Consider the following 16,318-nt stretch of genomic DNA (forward strand, 5'->3'; position numbering starts at 1 on the left):
ATTATAAATACAGGGTATGTATACTCTCTAGGCTGGCAATTTCTTTTGAAAAAGGCATTTTTTGTTGAAACACGTCAAGACCACGCCACTGACAGCCTAGCCTATGTATTCTTGATTTGTGCATATTCTTGGGATATCTGTAAGTGTACTTGCTTTATTTTAATTGATAACATTTTTAGCGGTATTACACTATATTTGCTCCTTTTTTGGTTCATTCCTTAAACATCGCTTGAATTGGAGCCTTCCTGTGTGCATATTCGCTACAAGTCCACATTGGAGCATTTGAGGGTATAACATCAGTCTGGACGACCCATCATACACCATATGAGCCCGTTGGACCCATGTACTATATACGGTATTTTGGGTCCAATTTCTCTGGTGAGCGCATATATCATTCCCTGTTGGTGTTGGGATCTGGCTTGCACTGTGATCACTTATTGCACTTTGGACTATTATTTCTTCACCATTTTCACTTGGGACTGATAATTATGTTGGATTTTCATTTTATTCTTATTTGGGACTGATAATTATGTCAGATTTTCACTTTATTAGATATGATTACACATATATATTGTTTTACAATTAGCGCTGCACTTTTTATATTGTTTACATTTTGGTAAACTTTTTTGTCAGTTGTTTTGTGCAAGCAGCTTACTTTACGGGTAGCACAGCATTTTATTTGTTTTTCACTGTTCACTACAGTGAGCCATCCGAGCCACATCTAAATCTTTTCTATACATAAAATTTCTATTCTTGACATTCCACAGGTTGTGTATGAGCTGCCCACAACTTTTTTACAGTACTTCTATTAGATCTTGATCTACATCTACTTTAATAATCTACGTTTCACGTGCATTTAATTGACAATGTCCCAATTACAGTATTTAAAGTAGCTATAACTGAATATTAGTTTACTAAAGCAGACCAAGGCAAGGCTATAGTTATAGGCAATTAACCTTTTTTAAATACAACATTCGTTTTTCCTCTTTATCAACTCAGCGATGCTGATCTACAACCTTTTTGCAGACACTAAAGGCCCGTACACACTTAACGGAAATCGGACTAAATATCCTCCGACTTTTCTCTCTCTTGCTCAGCGTTCATAACCGTTTTAGTTGACAGTGCATAAATGTTCACGAAATTTCTCGTCCTATTTATTTATTTATTTTTTGGGACATTTGTTCCTAGACTCCCGGGTCGTCAGCAACTTCAGATCATGCGCGGTCTTTCGTATGCAATTTTTCGCTGACGTACTGCATACACATTAAACTAATAATGGTCGTCTGGGGACGGACGATAAAAATTTTGGTTTTTGTCCCTCCGTTTTTTTTCATTGAAAATGTCGGCATCGGCTGCTGAAAGTTGTGTACACACTAGCCGAAAATTGTACGATTTTACCTCGGATGGGAATTTTCGGCAGATTTTCTACTAGTGTGTACCCCACATTAGGCAGGCCATAGATAATGCAGTTTTCTTTCCTGCAACCCTGGGTCAGAGGGGGGAATCCCTCCCACAGAGCTATTGTGTTCTCCTGGTGGGAGTTCTCCTGTGACGGTGTCAATGCAGAACACAGTGATTATTGCTACAGACTATAGCTGCTGGCAATAATCACGTGCTAGAAATCTAACACGCTGGTTGTGCCCAAATCAATCGATGGATCAACTTGGGTATAATCAGCCTGCCCATAGATGGATCAAATCTTGGCCGGTCCCTGCTGAACAGACCGAGATTCAAACCATTTATGGCCAGCTTTACTGTCTGCATGCTTGCACACCAGTGACAGTTGCATTGCATTACTTGAGTTGGGTTTTGCTGATTGTAAAAAACCATAGACCAATGCCTGCCTAATGTGTCTTTTCAAACAACCATTTGAAGTCTTCATTGGAAGCCCATTTGATAGAATGTCAATGCAGGAACACAGCTGCCAGACAGGGACGTAAATGTGTTGCAATATAACAGGAAATGCCTAAAAAGAAAATTTGTTGCAGGATCACCATTCATTTGAGTGAAAGCCGCAAATTTTGAAATATTGAAATTAACTAGAAATAACTTTACAGCTTTTGTGATATTTTAGTGATTAGGTTTACATTAACTTGGGTGAGGGAGCAGACCCTGTTCCAGTCTATTCAAACTGAATAATCCAATTTAAAGTGGACATGCCTTAAGTAGTATGTGTGGAATGGCAATTAAAACAATCATAAACTTTAAAGGATTCCTTTTTTAGAAAGTGCAAGTTTATTAGTCATGGCTGATTATGGAAAATGTACATTATGTTAAACATGAGTATTGTAGCCATGTGGAACAAATATTAACAATGTTTAATCTTTGTGTCCTGGCTGTGTCTGAATTTACTTGTTCCAGTAGATTTGTGCTGCGCTCCAGCTTACTCCCAGCATGTTTGGAGTCATAGGCTTTATATTCTTAAATACAAAGAAAAGCAGAATAAAAATCTACTTGGAAATTGAAGGGTTATTTGTGCAGTTTCAATATGCCACATTTTACAGCTGTGAGCTTCGCCCCAAGCCAATAGTGGTGCACGCATTGTACTTTGAATCCTTCACTTTTCTCCAACAAGATTTATGTATTATTATAATATAATACAGGGTTTATATAATGCCAATAGTTTGTACAGTGTTTTACAAAATAACGGAGATAGTACAGTCACAACACAAATTGATACAAGAGGGTTAGGAGGGCCCGGTTTGTCAGAACTTACAATCTAAATGGAAGGGACAAGTGATACAAAAGGTAATATCTGTGAGGACTGAGCTTATGTAGGAAATAAAAGTACAGTAATTAGGTAGAGGCAGGATAGGCTTGCATGAAGAGATTCTTTTCAGGGATCACCTTAATGTGCAGAGTAGGAGATAGCTAGAAAGATTGCGGTAGGGAGTTCCAGAGGAAGTGAGAGGCTCTGGGGGGTGATGAGGGGGTGATAGAGTAGGACGTTTTTGGAGGAGCGGAGATGACGATTTGGGTGATATCTTGAGATGAGGTTGGTGATATAGCTTGGGGCAGAGTTGTGGATGTCTTTGTATATTGTTCTTAGTATTTCGATTTTTATTTGTTGGGAAATCGAAATTCAGTGGAGGGAATGGCAGATAGGGGGATGATTCACGATGGACTAAATGTAGAATTATGGGTAAAACTTTTTTTTTTTTTGGGATCGAGTAACGGATGGTTATAATCCTTGTCCATTTTTTTATTGCTATCTGTGTCCCCTGTGGGAATTCTTTTCATTTCTGCTCCCATGGCCTTCCAGGGACAACTCCAAAATTAGTGATTTTCTTTTAATTTCCCTTTTCGGTGAGAATGTTAAACATAAAAAAATAGAGAGAGGGAATCTCAATAATGGGGGCACACACAGCAAAAGAATCTGACAGGTGTTCTAATCCCTCTACACCCTATCCTACCCTACACTATCCAAAACGTAAAAAGTTTTGCTTTTAGTTTTACTTTAATAGGTGATAGCTTGTGTAAAGGTAGGAGGGGGAAGTAGCAACAGTCCAGGAGGGGGAGGGGGGGGGGGATAACAGGACTGAATTACTAACTTTGTGGTGTCATTGGTAAGAATAGACAAAATCTTGACAATGTTATGGAGGTTATCACTGACAAGCACCTTCAACTGCTCTAGGGCTTGCTTTCTCCCATTAACAGTGCAGAAGTAACCCAAAAATCACGTACGATCAGAGTTGTATAAAGTACTCGAAACCCATACTTGAGCAAGTGCTCGATCAAAAAGTGACTTGAGTAGAAGTGGAAGTGCTCGATCAAAAAGTGACTTGAGTAGAAGTGGAAGTGCTTGATCAAAAAGTGACTTGAGTAGAAGTACTAAAGTATTCAACATTTTTTGTACTTAAGTTTTTTAAAAATTTTGCTACTCAAGTACTGAAAGTAAAAGTACCAGTAGTTTTGAAAAAAAAATTGCTACTCAAGTACTGAAAGTAAAAGTACAAGTACTGCGTTATGTACTTATTAATGAAAGAAGTCAAAAGTTTGAACATCAGATTTATACATACAGTAGCATTTATTTTCGTATGCGCTGATAATACACATGTTTTGAGCTTCATGAAACCTGCCATCTACTGTTCTGCCAGTGGTAATTTTTATAATTGTAACGAGTAACTAAGCAGCACAAAAAAAAAATATCAGAGTAGAAGTATTGAAATCATTGAAAAAATGTAGTGAAATAAAAGTGGAAGTAGGAGAAAAAAATTCTACTCTAGGAAAGTACAGATACCGCCTTTGGGTACTTAAGTACAGTAGTGAAGTAGTTCTACTTGGTTACTATACATCTCTGCGTACGATGCTCAAAAGCATTGCTTGTAATTATCTAACCATGTATGGCCAGACTTGGGCTAGGCATTACTAAGCAGATTGCTTGCTTATAATAGCAGGGTGATGAGGCACCTCTCAGTCCTCAATAGCACCGCCAGAACCAACTGCTGCCTAGCCCACTTTACCAGAAGGTAAATTATCTTCTGCTCTCAGATTTTCCAGTATGCTGGAAAATGCTTGTGTGAAATAATGAATTCCTTTGACTTTACAGTAATAGAAGCTTGTAATGAATGACTAGAGTATTCCAACAATCTAATTCTTCACAGTCAATGTTTGAATTCAACCATTTGTAGCTCTTGGAACAATTATTAACAACCCTTAATATATTGATGTGGCTATCTATAGTCTGAAGGCAGCTTCGAGATGGTCATATGCCAAAAATAACTACTCAAGATGAGAGAGAGAGAGATCTGCTTGCCAAACACAACATACAGGGGTAGGTTCATTAAAACTAGTGCACTTAGAATCCAATGTAGCTGTGATTGGTAGCCAATCAGCTTCCAACTTTAGCTTATTCACTTAAGCTTTGACTGTAAAACCTGGAATCTGATTGGTTTCTATGCAGAACTGCACCAAATGTTGCATGCTCTAGTTTTAGTGAATAACCCCCATAGTATATTTTATATGTATGTGTATACAGTGGGGAAAAATTATTTGATCCCCTGCAGATTTTGTAGGTTTGCCCACTTAAAATGAAATTAAGGTTCTATAACTTTTTATCATAGGTGTATTTAAATGATAGAATATCATTTAAATACAGAATATCAACCAAAAATCCAGTAAAAAACACACAATATAAATGGAGTTGCAGTTCAGTGAGTAAAATAAGTATTTGACCCCCTACCAACCAACATTAATTCTGGTTCCCCGCAGACTGGCTACAGTATGTGCTCATGTGGTACACAGATTAGTCCTGTCAATTTAAGAAGGTGCTCCTAACGACAACTCCTTATGTGTATAGATAGAAGGCACCTATCCACAGAATCTCTTTCTTACATTCAAACCTCACGATCATGGGCAAGACCAAAGAGCTGCCAAAAGATGTCAGGCACAAGATCGTAGACCTGCACAAAGCTGGAATGGGCTACAAGACCATCAGCAAAAAGCTTGGTGAGGAGAAAACTGTTGGACAATTATTCACAAATGGAAGAAAACCAAAATAACCAATCACCCTTGGTCTTGAGCTCCATACTAGATTTCACCTCATGGGGTAAGAATGATCATGAGAAAAGTGAGGGATCAGCCCAGAACTACACAGGGGGAGCTTGTGAATGATCTCAAGACAGTTAGTACCACAGTCCCCAAACAAATCATTGGTAGCACAAATTTGCCACCATGGATTGTAATCCTGCAGCGCCTGCAAAAACCACTCTGCTCATGAAGGCACATGTATAGGTCCGTCTGAAGTTTGCCAGTGAACATCTAAATTATGCAGAGAAGGATTGGTAGAAAGTGCTGTGGTCAGATGAGACCAAAATTGAGCTCTTTGGCATTAACTTTACTCACTGGAAGAAGAAAAATGCGGACTTTGACCCTAAGAAAACCATCCCTACAGTCAAGCACAGAGGTGCAAACATTATACTTTGGGGCTGTCACTCTGCTAAAGGTACAGCCCGGCTTTGCCACATTGAGGGGCCAATGGATGGGGCTACATATTGTAAAATCTTGGATGAAAACCTTCTTCCCTCAGCCTGAACACTGAAGATGGGTCGTGGATGGGTCTTCCAGCATGACAATGACTCCAAACATACCACCAAGGCAACAAAGGAGTAGCCCAAGAAGAAGCACATTAAGGTCATGGAGTGGCCTAGCCAGTATCCAGACCTTAATCCTATAGAAAAATTTTTTGAGGGAGCTGAAACTTCGAGTTGGCAAGCGACAACTAAGAAACCTTAAGGATTTTGTGAGAATCTGTAAAGAGAGTGGATCAAAGCCCTCCTGGGATGTATGCAAACCTGGTAACCAACTACAAGAAACGTCTTACCCTGTGCTTGTCAACAAGGGTTTCTCCACCAAGTACGAAGTCATATTTTGCTTGGGGATCAAATAATTATTTTACTCACTGAACTGCAACTCAATTTATAACATTTGTATCATGTTTTTTTTTTTTTTTTCTGGATTTTTGGTTGATTCTCTCTCTATAATTTAAAATACACCTATGATAGAAAATGATAGACCATTCATATTTTTTTTGTAAGTGGGCAAACTTACAAAATCTGCAGGGGATCAAATAATTATTTTACCCATTCTATATAATATTTCCGTTTTTAACCCAGCTTGAATGATTTTTTATTTTATTTTGTCAAGCGTTCATTCCTGTACTGACTGCAGTCATTTCCCCGCTCATATTCCACTGTACATTTGCTAAGACAGCACAATGTAACTTTTTATAATTATTTTATTTTTATCTTCAGCTTAAGAAGTCATTAAAGCAACCAAACCCTGTGGTGCAGATTTCCATACAAGATGTGACCCAGGAGAGCAGGGTGAGTGATGGACAGAGCGGGATGTAAAGTTTGTTTAGTTTCTTATTTATTCTTTTTCATTCCTTGGAGATTTTATTGTGTGCATTCTTAAAGCTAAAATTGGCAATCTAATAGAGGATGAGTCATTGCTGTGGTGACTCATTGGAGTTCCTGAAACCGGTTTCCACCACCTCACCTGAGTGCTGAAATCAAAATGTGAAAAGGAAACTATAGCTTTATCTGTTGGTGGGACAGAAGACTGCAAAACTTTAACCGCTTGCCGACCGCCGCAAGTACATATACTGCGGCGGTTGGCCCCGTGCAGGCAAAGTGACGTATGGGTACGTCACTCGCCTGTGAGCCAATAGGGGGCGCGCGCGCGCGGATTTTTAAATTTTTGGGGGGGGGGGGAATTTCATATAAGAAAATGTGAAAAATATATTTTTTCAAAATTGCTTTTTTTGTTTATAGCGCATGATCAAAAAATCGCACAGGTGATCAAATACCGCCAAAAGAAAGCTCTGTTTGTGGGGAAAAAAAGGACGTCACATTTGTTTAGGTACAGCGTCACACGACCGCGCAATTGTCCGTTAAATTCACGCAGTGCCTAATCGCAAAATAGGGCCTGGTCAGGAAGGGGGTAAAATCTTCCGGGGCTTAAGTGGTTAACATGCAATATAATATTTATCTAAAAAATATATATAATTTTTTTTCAGTACTGACTATAATAAATAGAGGACTAAAATATGTATAAAACCAATGTGCATTTCCTTTAACGTAAGGACTTTCGTAACATGTTGTTAGTCACTTGAGGACACTGGGCATGCTAAACAAAAAAGTTTAATTAAAGTAAACAAGGTATGTGTAGTATCCCAGTCCTTCTTCTCCAGTACCATTCCCCCCCTCACACTTGCAGGCAATCCCAGCACCCAAAATTAAAGGCAGGAACAGCTGTAGAAGCTGCTGCTGTCAAAAAGGAACTGTGTGACAACTTTATCAACACTGTTCAGAGAAACACAATGTAACATTGTTACTTTTGAATTTAATATGTTTAATTTTATCTGCAGATCAAGGGGATGAGTTTTTGTCTGCTTATGATAAATACGTTAAAGTAAAAAAAGTTTAAATATTAATGAGTTATAAAATAGAAATAGACAAAAATGGCAGTAAAACATTATTTAAATAGAGAAGGGGAAGGAAGAGTTAGTCTAGACTGCTAAACTAAATTAGGGGTTAAATAGAGTCCTTTTTCAAGTAAAATGTATTTTAATTTTTTTATGTACAAACTTTTTACATTTTTATTTGTTTTGGACAATGATTTTTTACAAATTTTAATAAACAAACCTTTATTTCAGTTTATCTTTGCACTGCTTTGTATCCGAATCATAACTGTACTGTCATTTTACACAGGGCAAATTATAGAACAACATTTTGTATACATTTTTATCGACTGTAGCAGTATTTTTTTTTTTTTTTAACACTGATCAAATTAGAAAAAAGTTTTTCAGTTTTATTATGTTTTTGGCTACAGATTGCAAAAAAAAAAAAACAAAATAATTTTTTGCAAGTTAATATCAGGAAATGAAAACTTTTGTGTTTTAAAAATGATATACTGCATGTATTACTTTGTTACCTTTAAAGGAGTTGTAAAGTCAGAAGGTTTTTTTATCTTAATGCATCCTATGCATTAGGATAAAAAAACTTTCTGGTATAGCAGCCTCCCCAGCTTCCCTTAATTCTTGCCTGGGCCCCTACTCTGTCCAGCACTCTCCCTTCTGATTGGCTGAGACACAGCCGCGGTGCCATTGACTCCTGCGGTTGTCAATCAAAGTCAGTTATTCAATCAGGAGAGAGAGAGGGGCGGGGCCAAACGACAGCTCCTTGTCTGATTGGCACATGGAGCTGCAGCTCGGCTTGGGTGCCCCCATAGCAAGCTTCTTGCTGTGGGGGCATTCGACAGGAGGTAGGGGCTAGGAGCCCCAAAGAGGGACCCGAGAAGAGGAGGATCAGGGCTGCTTTGTGCAAAATCAACTGCACAGAGCATAATTGTTTGTTTTTTTTTTTTTTTAAAAACGAGACTTTACAATCACTTTAGGTAATTACAAAGTTTTTTCCAAAGAAACAGGCCCAAATCAGAAATGTAATTGCTCTGATCTATAGTGGGTGTAGAGGTGTAAGAGTTGAAGAGGTTAATAGCTGGATTATATCTTTGGGGGTTGATTTACTATCACTGTTTTACTATAGACTCTTCACTTTGTAAGGGGAAGTTGGACTTGAAAGGGAACTTTCCCCAGAGCTTGATGAATGTGGTGAAATTTCACTTTGGCTGGAATACCCAATTGTTGTTCTTGCCAATGTGAAATTTCACTATACTCTGGGGAAAATTCCTTTGCGAAGTGCAAGAGAAATATAAAAACTGCATTTTTGTTAAAGCACGATTGGATGATGGATGTCAGCAGGGCTTCACCTCATTCACTAAACTCAGTGAAAAATTCCTTTGTCAAGTGAAATTTCCCTGCAAAGTGAACAATCTGTTTGCCTTTAGTAAATCAACCTATTTGTGTCTATGCATTTTTAAGGATAAAAACTAGTTATTATCTGACCTAACTCTAAAGCACTGTGACGGAGTTTACTCTGATCCATTCTTTATTTGTTTCTTTCTGTCCTCTTCTCTCTCTTCTCTCCTCTCTCTATTCTCTCTCTCTCTCACTGTACTACCTGTGTGATTGGCACACATTAAAGGTGTGTTTTTTTTACAGCCTGTGTACAATACCAACTGCCCTGTGTGGGAGCAACCATTCCGTTTCTTTCTACGTAATCCTAACTTACTGGACCTAGACATACAGGTTAGTTAGCAGATTAATGATCAGATAATCTTCCTTCCAGATTTAATGGTGGTACATACAGTAAGACAAGTGTTCTTTCCCCAGGTAAAGGATGATGATCGTCAGCAAACCTTAGGCATTTTGTCAGTTCCACTGAACCGAATCCTTTCTGCTGACCGATTGACATTAGACCAGTGGTTCCAGTTGGACAACTCTGGACTGAAGAGCAGGATCTATATGAAGCTTGTCATGAGGGTAATGTTAATCTACAACTAATGAAAAAATCAGAATCCCTTTGTTTGATTGTCAGTAATATTCTATTTATCCCCCATTGTCGTGACAGAGTATATAATAAAACAAAGCTTGTTGTGTAGAGTATTGATATTCCAACTGCAGTGAAAATTTAAACCTGAGGCCGGGTTCACATATGTGCGGCTGTGGGCTTGTGCCAGGGGTCTGGTGCGTGTCTGTTAGCCAGTTTGGCTGCAAGTCCGGTCCGAATTCATGCCTGAATTCGCACCTGAAATAGACCCAAACACGAACCAAACCCTTTTGCAATCTGCTCCGCGGCCCTCCGGACCTGTGTGAACCAGCTCCATTTAGAGTCGGCCACACTCGCATGTCATGCGAATTGGATGCGGGGAAACCAGCCTAAATCTTAAATTGGTTACCGAATATGTCTACTGATTGAAATCTTCAGTTTTTCATCCAGGCATTGCTGATTTAAAGCAGTCCACCCTGTGCCATATTGTGGTTAACCTGTTGATCTGGTAAGCCCTATTGCTTACCTGTTTATAATGCTGGAAAATGATTCACCAAGCACATCCAATGTAGGCTCCTTACTGTCTTTATATATCAAGCATCCTTATATTTGAAAGTGTCAGTGTAAAAAAGTTACTCACATCCACCTATCACATTAACACTACTTAAGTTTTTTGGATGAAATATTTCTCTGTATGAAACAAAATGATTCCTTTGTTGTCAAAAATAATTTTCCAAGTGAGCATAAGGGCTCTATCACACGGGCGTTCCGATCAGATCCGCCTGTCAGTTTTTTAGGCGGATCTGATGCCCCATTCAGCCCTATGGAGCAGCGGATGTCAGTGGAGACATGTCCGCTGACACCTGCTGCCATCCGCATCCGATCCTGTCCGTGAAATCCGGACGGATGGAAACCCTATTTTCCATCCGTCCTGGGGATTGGATAGGATCGGATGAGAGCGGACAGACGGTCCGCTCTCATCCGATTCCTCATAGAGAGCAGCGGGGCTCTGACACCTCCCTCTCCGCACACAGTGCGGAGACAGAGCTGTCATCCGCCGGCTCAGCGGGGATCGGCAGTTCGATCCCCGCTGAGCAGAGCACGGTCCTTAATGGAATGCGGACCGTGTGAAAGAACCCTTACACCACATGAGCAATGTCTTCATGTAGCTCTAATTTATAAGATAAAATTGAAGGCTATGTTTCAAACTTACAGGGCCCTAGAGGTAGCGTTTACATGTATATTATATTATCTTTTGCCTAATACAGTACTGTTTTTACAATAAAAATGTCTGCAATATAAAAAGCAAGTAGCAGGTCATACATTGTACATGTATGTTTGAGAAAACCTACATGTATGACCTGACCTATAGCAATCTGACCATGTGCAGAGACAATCTCATTATCCATAGCATAAAGATGTTTATATATTTTTTAATTGTTAGATTTTGTATTTGGATCCAAATATTTCTGTGATTGCAAAAACTGATACCGCAGACCTGGAGGAAGCATCTTCTGGATCCAGTGTTGACCGTCCCCCCCGACCCAGCAAAACCTCTCTTCCTGAGAATTTTGCTACAGAGGTAAGTCAACATCTGTTTGCTATGGCTAAATATCCATCTGAAGTTCGCCATACATAGTTAGGAAATCGTTTGGAAAACAGTCAGATTTCTAAAGATCTGTTGAATGTGCAAGCAATAACGCCATCATTGTATCAATAGATGTCCTCCGATTATCAACATATTATCGATCAATAACATAAATGGTAGACTTTTATTCGATCACTTACATGATTTGAGGTTACATTTTAACACGTGTTGTAGATTTGTTCGAACTATTTTCAATCAATTCCACTACTAATCGAAATTTCGAATGTCGTTCTTTTTGGCGCAAAAAATCCAACATGTTGGTTGGTTTTTTTGCCATAAAAATTTGCATTTCAATAATTGAAATGAGCCCACTAACATTTTGAAAGTCAAACGATTGAGCGCATCGAACACCTTTTCAAACTATTTTATAACCATGTATGGCCAGCATAATTTTTAAGCACCAAATGTTTATCTGTCTGGCCTGTCCAAGGTAAGTCTGATACAGGTGTTTGAGGGAGGTCGAATGATATCTGCCTGCCTGTGGTCTCCAATGCTCAAGTGAAACTAAAGGTGATTTTTTTATTTTTTTTTAATTTTAGGAAGAAGAATTTTTAGTAAGAGGGGGTAATAACCCCTGTTGTTGTTGTTTTTTTTTTTTTTTTAGCAGTCTGTGTACCATTGCGGACATTTCCCTTTACTTCCTGTCCCATAGCCAAAACAGGAAGTGAAAGGAAATCTCTCCAAAGTAAGGGAATCCTTGGTTGTCACCAGGGTCATCAGAACTAGTGTCCCCATTGGAAGATTTCACCTCTATTACTGTTCTGGTGTCAGCTAAAAATTGTGGATTTTCTATTACTTTAACTTTGTTTCAATAGTTTTTTTTTGGGTTATTACAAGAAGATAACGTGCAAAAGGGGCTAGCTTTAACAATTGTAGCAGAGGTTAGTTTGCAAAAAAAGGCAAAGAAGATATATGTCAAAAATAACAAAAGAAAAAAAAAACCCTCCTAAGAGGAGGTATATCAGCAACATATAGGCATGGTCCAGAGGCCTTAAGGCCAGAGGGTCCTAGGGAGGTTTTGGGCCATCCCCTGGGCTGTGCAATATTTATATGGTGGAATAGTATACGTCCTATATAGGTTCAAGGAAGGAAGGACCAAGTAGAATCCAAAGGGGTAAATGGGTAGGGGGTGGCCTAAAGGAAAAAGAGGTTGTGCACCCGGCAGATGAAGAAGTAAAGAAAAGCCAGAGTAGACTTAAGGCCCTTACACACGTACCGATCGTCGGCATACAAACGTCGGTGGACGAAAGATCTGCCGATTGTACGCTTGTTAGTATGGTGCCTCCAACAGCCGTCAGCGCACATTCTGCCGACAAGAGTCTGTCTTGCAAGCATTAAAATTTTTGTATGCCGACACCAGAGCGGCCGATTGTTCGCCAGTCAGTACATAATTCGGACGACAGACCGCAGATTTGCAAGACTGGGCATGCTCAGAAAAGAAAAAACACAGGGAAAGTTAACCATTACATGACATCACTTCTGCAGTCGGCTGTAGTCGGCGGACAAAATTCTTGTGCTGTCTTTGCACTTTTCAACAGACACCGACAGCCCAGGGACAAAAGACGGCCGATCGTTTGCTGACGATCGATCGGTACGTGCGTACGGGCCTTAAGGGGGAAGGGGGGTCAAGAGGTTAGAAGCCGGGGGGGGGGGGGAGGGAATAAGGGCTCTGTATCAACAAGGTCGCCCGTCATAAGCAACCTAGGCTGGCTGGGGGGGGGGGAGAGTTGAGATGGCATATGGCAGCCACGGTTCCCAGATCTTGAGGAAGTTAGCATGGGAGTCGTTTTGGATGCTGGATGGTTTTTCGTTAAGCATCAATGCAGTCATGTGATCTCTCACCCTCTGGTTTTATTTTCACTTTCAATTACGATAAACAGAACAAACAGAGAAGTTGAATCTCCCAAACGGGGTATAGATTGCAATAAAAACTGACAGCTGCTCTAATCCCTCTCTATCCAAAACAAAAAAAAAATGTTTTTCCTTTAGTTACACTTTAAATCAGGGATCCTCAAACTACGGCCCTCCAGCTGTTGCAGAACTACACATCCCATGAGGCATTGGAGAAAACTGATATTCACACACATGACTCTGCATGATGGGAATTGTAGTTCTTGAACAACTGGAGGGTCAAAGTTGAAGACCCGTGCTTTAAATCATCGGCTTTCCTTCATTAGTCAAACAAAAATAAAAATTCCCAGTTCAATTTGCTAACCAGTTTGCTTACCAACCAAATTAACCTGTCTTAACAGGCTTTATTAGTACCAGCTATCTATTTTGTAGCTAGCTTGTGCTTCATACACAGGATGAATAAAAAGGATCTATTTCTGCTAAAATGAGCAAAGCCCAATAGAAAAAAAAAAAGTTAAATAGCTGATCTGAAGTGATCCATGTCCAGAGCATTCAGCTGCTGATAGACCATTTGACCTTCTCCAGATGCTCTGTGTGGTTAAGATAACATTTGGTAGTTCTTGTGTAGTGATGAAACAAAAAGAAAGATAAACATCCAGGATCTAAGTTTAGAATACTTATTGCAGACTGGAATGCAAAGGGCTCTGACAAGAAACAAAACAATCTATTAGATATCAGGTCTCAAGAGCTTTTCACAGACTGTATGTTATCAGTTACTAGATTAGTACTTTTTTTAAGAACCGCTAAATGAGACAGCAAATACATGCGTAAGCTGCAGCGGCCACATCACGTCACCCCAGTGTACTGCTAAATGAGAGTTCAGGTATTTACAGACATAAGAGAACAGCTGCAAGACTGGGCAATGGTCTCATGTCTGTGGGCAGCCACAGATAAATACAGACACAGCTGACAAATTTCAGAAAAAATGTCTGACAGTAACCTATTCTCGTGTATATTGCATAAATATGCTCAAAACAAGCATTCTTGGTTATGGAACCACCAGTAAAGAAAGAAGCCTGAAGGCAGTTAGTTGGATCATGCTGCAATATCTGGCCAACCTGTGTTAATTATACCCATCCCATAGACATGATAAACTGATAATATTTTCCCATGTTTACTAGTAATACAAGGAGAAGTTAAATAACATACTGCAGCACTTTCTGCAGAAAGAGTCACTTTGTGGTAATATAGCTGCATTGTTTTTTATGTAACACTAAAAAATGTGGTCATTTTTTTTTTTCCTATAGTAGGTGTTTCTTTGTTTTGTTTGTAAGCCATGCTATGTGTTAGGTTAAGAGCCGGTTCACACTGCCGCGACCTCTAAGTCGCCTCATAAGGGGCGACTTGTTAATGCGACTTTCAGCGCGACTTTGCGCGTATTCAGCGCGACTTATATGATAGACGACTTTGTACGACTTTGTATTTGGCCAATCAGAATATGATGGTTCTGGGTCATGCTCAATCACACAAAAAAAAGTTCTTAAAAATTGTCGTTTTTGATAGAGAGCCAATTATTGAAAAAATTATTGAAAAAAAAAATGAGATTTCTTTGGATTTAGTGTCTGGGTCTAAAAAGTGTACATGTGAAGTTTCAGCTCTGTAGCATGTCCAGAACCAGAAAAAAAGATAATTTTTCTTATAATTTTTAGTAGCACAGGGATATGGCTCCGCTCCACCTGGGCGTTTTTGTTGCAGGCATTTATCGGGCATTTTTTGGGCGTCTTTGGAGGCAGGCATGCTCTGTGATCATTTCAGAGAGAAGAGCGGTCAGCTGTGTTTACAATAGCTGACCATCATCCTCTCCCAGCGGGGAACGATCGCGGGTGCTCAGCGGCAGTCGCAGCTGCTGGTCCCGTGTATCGGCATCCCTGCTGCATAGCACCAAGCGCGCGACCGACGTAGGGCTACATCGATTCGCACATGAGGGCCAGCCTGCCGCAGTAAATGTGCGGCGGGTGGTCTGGAAGCTGTTAAAGGACACGTGACTCAAAAACTTTTCAGGCACCTCCTATTCATTTCAATTGAGAGGGGCATTTTTAGCTCTCCAAACATGCTCCAAAGATGCTCAATGCTGGATTTTTTTCAACGCACTGCCAGCAAACCACTGCCCCAGTGTGAAAGCCTTTATTGATTTTAATGGGAAGCATTTTTTGTGAGCTTTTCAGGTGTTTTTTTTAACACCAAAGTGCTTAAAAAAACTCCTCGGTGTGAAAGGGCTCTAAAGGTATAGGGATGCACTGGACACCCAGCAATAGCACTATGGCATCAAAGGTATACAGTGCGTCCCCTCACCAATTTCCAACAGTAAAAACAATGGCAACCACCACAACCTATAAGTGGCATTTGCAGCAATGAGCACGTGGAAGGGCGACAAATGTAAAAAACAAACAAATGTTCCCGACTTACCAGCCAGCCTGCAACAAACCCAATTGACCCTGTCACTAGATGTATTCGGCCAACAATTACTGTATAGCTTAGGAAACAAAGATGAGACAATATTTTCATATTTAGGGTTCCGAATATGTTGTGTTATTGATTTTAAAACCTCTAACAATGAACTTTTCTCATTCAATAAAGCACTGGAAGTGCTTTATATATCTGTTCAATGACTGCAAACAAAAAATAAAAAATACCTATTGATACAGGAAATCCAAACTGCTGCAGTTTTATCCCAATAATGTAATCAGCCCTGCCAAATTTATCTGTGTAAACTACAGAACACCTCCTCCCTATGTTAGGACAACAAGGTGGGTGGAAGATGTTCTGTAGTCCTAACACACTTCCTCTGCCAAGGCAACAATACTGCTCCTCCATAGATACGGTGGGGGTAGTGAACATTGTCACCCTAGGACAGCAACTATGTTACTGG

General features: G+C 39.7%; 1 protein-coding gene across 1 annotated transcript in view; it reads left to right on the top strand.

Annotated features, from left to right (window-relative positions):
- The window catches only part of ESYT1 (extended synaptotagmin 1), a 169,797-nt gene that overhangs the window by 108,070 nt on the left and 45,409 nt on the right, over window positions 1–16,318 (top strand). The window contains exons 15-18 of the mRNA XM_082246504.1: window positions 6,753–6,824; window positions 9,563–9,649; window positions 9,734–9,883; window positions 11,335–11,472. Coding sequence (XP_082102630.1) covers window positions 6,753–6,824; window positions 9,563–9,649; window positions 9,734–9,883; window positions 11,335–11,472 — 447 coding nt within the window. The remainder of the gene's footprint in view (window positions 1–6,752; window positions 6,825–9,562; window positions 9,650–9,733; window positions 9,884–11,334; window positions 11,473–16,318) is intronic.

This window comes from Pelophylax lessonae (assembly GCF_965119305.1).
Source record: "Pelophylax lessonae genome assembly, chromosome: 2".
Lineage (NCBI taxonomy): Eukaryota > Metazoa > Chordata > Amphibia > Anura > Ranidae > Pelophylax > Pelophylax lessonae.